The sequence below is a fragment of the Phyllobates terribilis genome, unplaced genomic scaffold (assembly GCF_046119375.1).
Source record: "Phyllobates terribilis strain yellow unplaced genomic scaffold, ASM4611937v1 Scaffold_46__1_contigs__length_10046794, whole genome shotgun sequence".
Classification (NCBI taxonomy): domain Eukaryota; kingdom Metazoa; phylum Chordata; class Amphibia; order Anura; family Dendrobatidae; genus Phyllobates; species Phyllobates terribilis.
The window spans coordinates 1,207,011-1,218,218 of NW_027362806.1; the positions used below are offsets into that span (position 1 = coordinate 1,207,011).

The 11,208-nt window shown below is 43.9% G+C and overlaps 1 protein-coding gene across 1 annotated transcript; it reads left to right on the forward strand.

Annotated features, from left to right (window-relative positions):
• The first annotated feature begins 1,028 nt into the window (after positions 1-1,028).
• On the forward strand, positions 1,029-10,992 carry LOC141191479 (uncharacterized). The gene is made up of 7 exons (XM_073661381.1): positions 1,029-1,106; positions 6,157-6,307; positions 6,437-6,616; positions 6,700-6,823; positions 6,907-7,001; positions 7,200-7,290; positions 9,591-10,992. The coding sequence occupies exons 1-7, from the start codon at positions 1,081-1,083 to the stop codon at positions 10,742-10,744; spliced, it is 1,821 nt and encodes a 606-aa protein (XP_073517482.1). The 5' UTR covers positions 1,029-1,080; the 3' UTR covers positions 10,745-10,992.
• Positions 10,993-11,208: the final 216 nt, after the last annotated feature.

Consider the following 11,208-nt stretch of genomic DNA (forward strand, 5'->3'; position numbering starts at 1 on the left):
AGGTTGGACCCAATCTATTATGGCTTTCACCTTCCCAGGATCCATCGTAAACCATCAGCCGATAAAATTACCCCCGGGAATGAAACTTCCTGAACAGAAAAAAAATCATTTCTCAATTGTAACAAAGAAAGAATTCTCCCTCCACCTTTCTAATACAAGACGGACATGTTCCTGGTGAGAATCCAAATCAGGAGAGAAAATTCTATCATCAAGATAAATCACAAGAAATCTCCCGATGTAATCAGAGAAATATCATTCAGAAAGTGGTGAAATCCTGTTGGTGCATTGGAGAATCAAAAGGGCAGAACAAGATTATCGAATAAAATCTCCGCTCCGCACACCTCGTACACGCGCGGCTCCGCTCCGCACGCCTCGTACACGCGCGGCTCCGCTCCGCACGCCTCGTACACGCGCGGCTCCGCTCCGCACGCCTCGTACACGCGCGGCTCCGCTCCGCTCCGCACGCCTCGTACACGCGCGGCTCCGCTCCGCACGCCTCATACACGCGCGGCTCCGCTCCGCACGCCTCATACACGCGCGGCTCCGCTCCGCACGCCTCGTACACGCGCGGCTCCGCTCCGCACGCCTCGTACACGCGCGGCTCCACTCCGCACGCCTCGTACACGCGCGGCTCCGCTCCGCACGCCTCGTAAACGCGCGGCTCTGCTCCGTACACCTCGTACACGCCCGGCTCTGCTCCGCACGCCTCGTACACGCTCGGCTCTGCTCCGCACGCCTCGTACACGCTCGGCTCTGCTCCGCACGCCTCGTACACGCCCGGCTCTGCTCCGCACGCCTCGTACACGCGCGGCTCTGCTCCGTACACCTCGTACACGCCCGGCTCTGCTCCGCACGCCTCGTACACACACGGCTCCGCTCCGCACGCCTCGTACACACACGGCTCTGCTACATCCACTCTGTAAACCCCTCCTGACCCCACACATAAACTTCAGCTCATCCAGCACCATGACAACCAGCACAGCAGAGTCCTGCATCCACTGAGGCCCCTGATCATGTGACCCCTGACTCCTCCCCTCCTGTGACCTCATCACAGGTCCTGTGCGCACACAACAGCCATATATGTGGTGGCGGCTCTGCAGGTGGAGGTATGTGGAGACCCCATTACTGGGCGCAGGGGGCATTAACCCCTTCAGCACGGAGGCTCTTTTGGGGTCTTGTGTTGCCCCTTTATAAGAATCATAAGGTTTCTGTTCTGTTTCCTGTAATAGATACATACGACCCAACTATGGAGACAGGAAGGGAGGAAACGTATTGTTCTCAGAGTACAGGACCCCCACAGTGTAATGCCCCCATTATTCCCCTTATGCAGGATGTATGATGCCCCCACAGTGTAATGCCCCCATTATACCCCTTATGTATGATGCCCCCACAGTGTAATACCCCCATTATACCCCTTATGCAGGATGTATGATGCCCCCCACACAGTGTAATGCCCCCATTATGCCCCTTATGCAGGATGTATGATGCCCCCATTATGCCCCTTATGCAGTATGTATGTATGATGCCCCCATTATGCCCCTTATGTATGATGCCCCCCCACACAGTGTAATGCCCCCATTATGCCCCTTATGCAGGATGTATGATGCCCCCCCACACAGTGTAATGCCCCCATTATGCCCCTTATGCAGGATGTATGATGCCCCCCCACACAGTGTAATGCCCCCATTATGCCCCTTATGCAGGATGTGTGATGCCCCCATTATGCCCCTTATGCAGTATGTATGATGCCCCCCACACAGTGTAATGCCCCTTATGCAGTATGTATGATGCCCCACACAGTGTAATGCCCCCATTATGCCCCTTATGCAGTATGTATGTTGCCCCCACACAGTGTAATGCCCCCATTATGCCCCTTATGCAGTATGTATGTTGCCCCCACACAGTGTAATGCCCCCATTATGCCCCTTATGCAGTATGTATGTTGCCCCCACACAGTGTAATGCCCCCATTATGCCCCTTATGCAGTATGTATGTTGCCCCCACACAGTGTTATGCCCCCATTATGCCCCTTATGCTAAATGTATGATGCCCCCACACAGTGTAATGCCCCCATTATGCAGGATGTATGATGCCCCCATTATGCCCCTTATGCAGGATGTATGATTCCCCCCACACAGTGTAATGCCCCCATTATGCCCCTTATGCAGGATGTTTGATGCCCCCACACAGTGTAATGCCCCCATTATGCCCCTTATGCAGGATGTATGATGACCCCACACAGTGTAATTCCCCCATAGTACCGCCATCCCCCCCACACAGTACAATCAGAGGCATAACTAGGGTCTGATAGGACCTGTTGAGAGATTTCGACCACCCCCCATCCTGATATATACAGTGGGTATGGAAAGTATTCAGACCCCTGTAAATTTTTCTCTTTGTTTCATTGCAGCTATTTGGTAAATTCTAAAAAGTTATTTTTTTCTCTCATTAAAGTATACTCTGCACCCCATCTTGACTGAAAAAAACAGTAATGTAGAAATGTTTGCAAATTTATTAAAGAAAAACTGAAATATCGCATGGTCATAAGTATTCAGACCCTTTGCTCAGACACTCATATTTAAGTCACAAGTCTATTTCCTTGTGATCCTCCTTGAGATGGTTCTACTCCTTCATTGGAGTCCAGCTGTGCTTAATTAAACTGATAGGACTTGATTTGGAAAGGCACACACCTGTCTATATAAGACCTCACAGCTCACAGTGCATGTCAGACCAAATGAGAATCATGAGCTCAAATGAACTGCCCAAGGAGCTCAGAGACAGAATTGTGGCAAGGCACAGATCTGGCCAAGGTTACAAAAGAATTTCTGCATTACTCAAGGTTCCTAAGAGCACAGTGGCCTCCATAATCCTTAAATGGAAGAGGTTTGGGACCACCAGAAGTCTTCCTAGACCTGGCCGTCCAGCCAAACAGCAATTGTGGGAGAAGAGCCTTGGTTGAGGAAAGGAGGAACCCCAAGATTACTGTGGCTGAGCTCCAGAGATGCAGTAGGGAGATGGGAGAAAGTTCCATAAAGTCAACTATCACTGCAGCCCTCCACCAGTCGGGACTCTATGGCAGAGTGGCCCGACAGAAGCCTCTCCTCAGTGCAAGACATATGAAAACCTACATAGAGTTTGCTCAAAAACACAAGAAGGACTCCCAGACTATGAGAAATAAGATTCTTTGGTCTGATGAGATGAAGATAGAACTTATTGGTGATAATTCTGAGGCTATGTGCCCTCGATGCAGAAATGAAGCGGAAAATTTCCGCTTCATTTCTGCATGCCCTTGCCTGGAAAAACGCGTGTGGAATTTGACACGTGTTTTTTGCGCGTTTTTGACATGCGGAATTGCCTTGTGTTTTTTAATGCATTGAGAAGGAAATTCCGCATGTGTAAACGCACAAATAATGAACATGCTGTGAATTTTTCCGCACATCAAAAACGCTGCGGAAAAATCAGCAGCATGGGTATTGAAATTGCGGATTGTCATTGGGGACCATGGGGGATGGATTACCAAGTGTTTTACAAGTGTTTACGCTGTGCAAATTCCACAGCAAAAACGCTTGAAAAACGCATCATGGGCACGCAGCCTAAGCGGTATGAGTGGAGAAAACCAGGCACTGCTCATCACCTGCCCAATACAATCCCAACAGTGAATCATGGTGGTGGCAGCATCATGCTATGGGGGTGTTTTTCAGCTGCAGGGACAGGACGACTGGTTGCAATTGAAGGAAACATGAATGCGGCCAAGTACAGAGATATCCTGGATGAAAACCTCTTCCAGAGTGCTCTGGATCTCAGACTTGGCCGAAGGTTCACCTTCCAACTAGACAATGACCCCAAGCACACAGCTAAAATAACAAAGGAGAGGCTTCAGAACAACTCTGTGACCATTCTTGACTGGCCCAGCCAGAGCCCTGACCTAAACCCAATTGAGCATCTCTGGAGAAACCTGAAAATGGCTGTCCACCAATGCAAAAATTTCTACATTTCTGTTTTTTTCAGTCATGATGGGGTGCAGAGTGGACTTTAATGAGAAAAAAATGAACTTTTTAGAATTTACCAAATGGCTGCAATGAAACAAAGAGTGAAAAATGTACTGTTATACCAATTAAATATGTGAATAGAGTTGTTATAGACCCAGTCTGCGTACGGGCACTCTGACCTCTCTATGTACCAGATTAGATGTATGTTATATATTTATGTTTTGAAAAATCAAATAAAAATGATGTTGAAAAAAAAAAAAAAAAAGGGAAAAATTTAAACTGGTCTGAATACTTTCCGTACCCCCTGTATATGTATGTCCCTTATCCTGGGCCTCAACCTAGTATATGTCCCCCGTTCTACCTCTGTTCTTTAGTGTATGGAAAAAAATAAACTATTACACTCACCAGGGGCGAACATAGAAGTGATGGGGCCCCATAACTGAAGTATAATGCACTCCCCATAATCCTCCATACAGTATAATGCACAGCCCATAGTTCGTACATGTAGTATAATGCACAGCCCATAGTCCACACGTAGTATAATGCACAGCCCAGTCATACATGTAGTATAATGCACAGCCCAGTCATACATGTAGTATAATGCACAGCCCATACTCATACATGTAGTATTATGCACAGCCCACAGTCCATACATGTAGTATTATGCACAGCCCACAGTCCATACATGTAGTATAATGCACAGTCCATAGTCCATACATGTAGTATAATGCACAGTCCATAGTCCATACATGTAGTATAATGCACAGTCCATAGTCCATACATGTAGTATAATGCACAGCCCATAGTCCATACATGTAGTATAATGCACAGCCCATACTCTTACATGTAGTAGTATGGCCAAGGGCACCGTGTACTCGCTGATTAAAAAAACCAAAACATTATACTCGCCTTCCCTCTGCTCCCTCGCCGCTCGGTGTCTTTTTTCTGGAGCTGCCGCTGACTTCAGCTGCAAGCGACAGGAGAGCATGATGTTACTTCCATGCGCCCCCTAATGGCGTACATGCCGATGTCATCTGCTGGCCTCTGATTGGTCAGCAGCGTGTATTGTGGCACTTCAGCTGAATGTCAGTCCGAGAACACATCCAGCTGAAGTAGGGGTCGGTCGCAGGAGCCACTGCGGTCATTAAGCCTCTCAATATAATGCTCTCATAGTACCTCTATTTCCCCGCACCGTATAATGTTCTCACAGTACCGCCTTCCCCCCCACATACAGTATAATGTTCCCACAGTACCACCATCTTCCCACATACAATATAATATTCCCACATTACCACCCCCCCCACATACAGTATAATGTTCCCACATTACCACCATCCCCCCCACATACAGCATAATGTTCCCACAGTTCCGCAATCTTCCCACATACAGTATAATGTTCCCACAGTGCCATCATCCCCAATTTTATTTTATGTTTTAACACTTGCTTTTCTTTTTTTGGTGTTTTTCATGTAATATATGGAAGCCTACAGGAAAATGCTAAAAGAAACATAATATCCAGGAATAAAACCACTGTACATGGAGCCATTAGCATCAAATAACTGTCTTGTTCTTACAAACACGCTCTTATAAATGAGATCTAACGTGATAAAAGATTACAACCTGGGAAAGACGGGAAACATTCACATAGACGGTCGGTGATGATGTAGTCAGTGACGGACTCTGGCCAAATTTGTTTCTAGAGCCGTATTAGAAGATGAAGATGTCGTCCTCATCATGAAGTTGTTATTTCTCATGCCATGTGTAATGTATATGAGGAGAATTAGCGTTATGGAAGATGAGTCTATAAGAAACGTATTCAGCTGCCGACTCCGAGGAAGAAACTGCTTGTTGTCTGTGGCCTAAAATATATAGGTTTTATTAGTACGTCAGGGACAAAAGCAGAATGTTGTAAAATAATAAAAATACCATTGCTGCTTGGGTTTCTGTGTGATTCTTACTGAAGCCGTGGCCAACTTAGCCAGTGATTGGAAGTATGGAGGAGATGTCTAAGTCAGCAATTCAACTTATGTTCCAGTCCATAAAAAACTAGAGAACACAATATCTACACATTCTATCTCCTGATATATTTCCCTTATTGTCTCCAGTAATTGTATTATTACACAGAATTCTTTATGATGTTACATCGGCTCATCTTCTTCTCATTCAGGTCTCTACAATATCAGATCCTCTCAGTGAAGATCTTCTATATTAAGAGAATTTTTCTGAATCTCCTATCAAGGATGGACATGGACAGAGAGAAGATGGCGGAGAGGATATTACACCTCACCCTAGAGATCCTCTTCCGGCTTACTGGAGAGGTGAGAGATTCTGATGACGTCACATTACATCATTCTTATCTATGGGAATAACAGATGGACAGAACTGGAGAGGTGAGGACTCTGGAAATGTCTGTACTGAGATTTATTAATGTGTCTCTCCATAACCAGGATTACACAGTAGTGAAGAAGACCTCTAATGAGCGCTGTCAGGACCATGTGTCTGAGGGATGGGGAAGACCCCTGAGCCCAATCACCGGGCCTCCATCTCACCCCCTGATACATGAGGATATCAATGACCAGAAGATCCTAGAACTCACCTACAAGATGATTGAGCTGCTGACTAGAGAGGTGACACTGCTGGGAATGCTGGGACATTATACAGTAACGCTATGGAGGGATCGGGGGGATGATGGTATCATTGTATGTGTCAGGTTCCTATAAGGTGTCAGGATGTCGCTGTCTATTTATCCATGGAGGAGTGGGAATATTTAGAAGGACACAAAGATCTGTACAAGGACATCATGATGGAGGTTCCCCAGCCCCTCACATCACCAGGTAATAGACAGGACTAAATACACACGGCCTATAATTATCTGTATGTAAAGAATGAATTCAGTTCCTGTATGTGTTTCCTCCAGATCTATCCAGTAAGAGGACAACACCAGAGAGATGTCCCCGTCCTCTTCTTCCACAGGACTGTAAAGAAGATCCCAATGTTCCTCAGGATCATCAGGTAGATGGAGAGAAGGTGTCCTGAGATCTCCCCTATGATGTGTAGACGGCTGTGAAGGTCTTGTGCTCTGTCTTGTTTTATCCACCAGTATTATATGGTTTATACTTGTGTAATGAGAATGGTGGAGATGGCAGGATTAGAGCTGATCATAGATGTGACTTCTCCATCTGTCTGTGACTTTTACAATATTTGTTTCAGGGTGAAGATCTGACTCATATTAATACTACAGAGACATATGTGAGGGGTGATGAGCGGTGTAAAGAGGATATTCCTACATATGACTACCCAGGTGAGTAGTAACCACTAAATGCAGAGAAGTCACAGATTCTTCTCAGTCACCGGCTGTGGCTGCTTTATCGGTGGTGTAGTCCGGCCGTATCACAATCGTGTGATCACCATTTTCCCTCTAGACCACAACATTGTCCTCCATCCAAAAATGTTCACATTATTTTGTGTAATTTTAAAAGACCTTTTCTGTAGAACTTACAACCTGGAGGATCCACCTACCCCCTGGGATTAGTAGACGCTGACCGTTACCTGCCCAGATCTGTAAACTCCAAATCCAAATGACAGCGTACGTAGAAAGTGCTGACAAGTGAGAAAATCACTTGAAGAAAAGTATTCTGATGGGCCTGTAAGAAAAAGCGGAGGGTAATGATGCTGTTGGCTTCCTAGATCCCTGATATCTTTTTGGATGAATCTAACTTCTCTCCCTTCTGTGCTGCTGAATGTTCTCATATGGTCCCTACAAGACCAGGTCCAGTCTTTCTGGCCAAGCTTCACTTTTATGATCGACAACATTAAATGTGCAGTGAGGGCCAAGTGTGAATTTCTGTACAATAACAACAGAGTTTCCCTTTATCCTGACTTTTCAAACTATCTTCAAACAGGATCTTGATAAACTACATAAATAACATTACACCTGTGCCATGATATGTCTCTAAGCTGTGCGTGGCTGATGGCTGTAATATACATCTATTCACGCCTGCAGGAGATGTGGTGGCATGGCTCGAGCCCTGGTTTCATGGATTCACTCCACATCATAAATTCCATTATATTTTCAATCCTAAAGAATTCAGATTCCTGCACAATCTCTCCTGAAATGGGTACACTAATACTTTCTCTACTCTTCTGGTCAGGACTCATCATACCTCCAATGGTCCACCATAAATGAGTGCGACTCCGGTTTAGTGATGGAGCTCTCCCTTATATATACGTTGTTGTTGGGGATGTAACATATCTTTTATTCTGTCTTTTTTACAGGTTCATTCTCTATGATAGTTTGATTATGGTGGGATCGGCCTGACTCACTTTTGGGTCAATGTAACTCCATGGTGGTCTTTAAAAGAAGGTCTCCATTACCTCTTCCCAATGCTGAGGTCTAAATTTAAGACCCCTCATCTCTGCACTATTATAAAAAGTTCTACTTCAATGTCTAATATTTCTTCTTGAAATTTATCTGACAGAAAATATTGTCCCTTACGATAGTTTAGATGATGAAGAGCCCCCGAGCCCCAGACTCTAATTACCCCAGAGAGGTTTCACCACTAGTTACTCACTATTTACTGAGAAGACTGTTCAGTTCCATCATTTCAGTAGATGTGTTACTGTCTATACTCACAGTTTTTGACTACAACAGTTCGTTCCCAAAATCCTCTGATTTAACCCCTTCCCGCAGACAGTTTTTTGTTCCTAATCAGGTTCCATTTTTCAAATCTGACGTGTGTCACTTTATGTGATGATAACTTTGGAATTCTTCACAAAGGATAATAGGAAACAAATGGACCTTACAAATTATTTCCAGCTACTCTTGAATGTGACAATCCCCTATATACGGTTGTACACTACTGTCTGGGCACATGGCAGGGTAAGAAGGGAAGGAGCGCCATTTAGCTATTTGAATGCAGATCTTGCAGATCCCAGAGGAGATGGGACACAACATTTGTAGAAACCTTAATATGACAAAATAGCAGAAAACCAGAGCAATAGAAATCCCCATAAAGTGACTCCATTTTGGAAATTATAACCCTCAATGAATTAATCTATAGGAGTAGTGACTATTTTGATTCCACGGCCATTTTCTGGACATTAGCTCGCAGTCGACGTTGGAGAGTAAAAATTGCACATTGGCCATTTTATTACCCAACACATAGTGCCCAGATTGTGCTCCAGGAGACACACACCGTAAATGAAGAGGGTTCTTCTCACTATAGTAATGCCAAATACATGGATGATAAATGTGGTTTGGGCACACTGCAAGACTCAGAAGAGAGGAGGAGATTTGACTTTGGGAGAGCGGATATTGCTGGATTGGTTTATGGATGAGTAGAAGTTTTTATTGGTATCATTTTCATCTGCATAACATTGTTTGGTGGCTTCTTATTCCATATTTTGGAGGCAGAATGAACAAACCGTTGAACACCACGTTCCATTGGTTCATCCTAAGAAGTTTTCTATTAGTCTGTGAATTGTCATTCACTGTCATTCTGTCAATAAGTTGTGATTTCTACAGACATTTTAAGTAGAAATGTTCAAAAATATAAATTTCAAGGTTGTTTTATTCAAAATTAATGTTTTTTTTCTTGGCAGATGACTGTACCAGGAGATCAGAGGGACAGGAGATTTTTAAATCTGATGATCTTGAGATCCCACAGGATACAATTGAAGTGAATGCCATTACTCCAGATATACCATCATCCCTTCACAGCAAAGATTTGTCATCTGATCCTATGAAACAGGTCCTGTCTTCTGATTCATTACCGACTACTAAGGAAAGTCAAAATAAAAAATTAAGGATTGAAAAACGAACTGCTCCTAAAGCAAAGAAGACATATTCACTACCAGAAAATGGAAATAGTTTTACCCTCGAAAAGTCTATAAGTCAAAAAATACACACAGTGGACAATAGATTTTCTTGTTCCAAATGTGGGAGATGTTTTAACCGTAAATCAGTTTTGGTTATTCACCAGAGAACCCACACCGGGGAGAAGCCTTTTTCATGTTCAGAATGTGGGAAATGTTTTAACCGGAAAACCGATCTTGTTAGACATCACATAATTCACACCGGGGCGAAGCCTTTTTCCTGTTCAGAATGTGGGAAATGTTTTAACCAGAAATCATATTTTGTTATTCACCAGAGAACTCACACAGGGGAGAAGCCTTTTTCATGTTCAGAATGTGGGAAATGTTTTAACCGGAAATCCGAACTTGTTAGACATCAGAGATCTCACACAGGGGAGAGGCCTTTTTCCTGTCCAGAATGTGGGAAATGTTTTTGCAATAAATCAGCTTTGGTTCAGCACCAGAGAACTCACATAGGGGAGAAGCTTTTTTCCTGTTCTGAATGTGAGAAATGTTTTAACCGGAAATCCGAACTTGTTAGACATCAGAGATCTCACACAGGGGAGAGGCCTTTTTCCTGTCCAGAATGTGGGAAATGTTTTAACCATAAATCAGTTTTGGTTAATCACCAGAGATCTCACACAGGGGAGAAGCCTTTTTCATGTTCAGAATGTGGGAAATGTTTTTACAATAAATCAGCTTTGGTTAACCACCAGAGAACTCACACAGGGGAGAAGCCTTTTTCCTGTTCTGAATGTGAGAAATGTTTTAACCAGAAATCAGGTCTTGTTAGACACCAGAGAACTCACACAGGGGAGAAGCATTTTTCATGTTCAGAATGTGGGAAATGTGTTAAATGGAAATCAGCTTTAATTAAGCACCAGAGAACCCACACAGTGTAGAAACCTTTTTCCTATTCTTTTTTTTTAATCCAATAAATTTTTGAGTTTTTTTCATTAGTTTTTTTTTTTACAAAACAAGAAACCAGTACATACAATAATAAAATAACATACATGCATCTCTCCGATATATCCTTTCAGCTTGCCCATTACCGTCTGATAACTTGCAGTTACTATATCTTACAATTAACATTCCACATTCTTGAAATCTCTTATATAAGCATAATATTGTAATAAACATTATAATCCTATATACCTATAGGTCTGCTATATTACCCAGACCACGTGTTAAGGAATTCCAATACACAATTTTTAAAAATGCCGCAAAAATGCTACAAAAACGCTGCGTGGGCACATGGCCTAAGGCTGTGTGCCCACAATGCGTTTTTTAAGCGTTTCGGCATGGCAAAAACGCTGCAGAAACGCTTAAAAACGCATGTTAGAAGGTCTGCCATGTTCCCCAATGA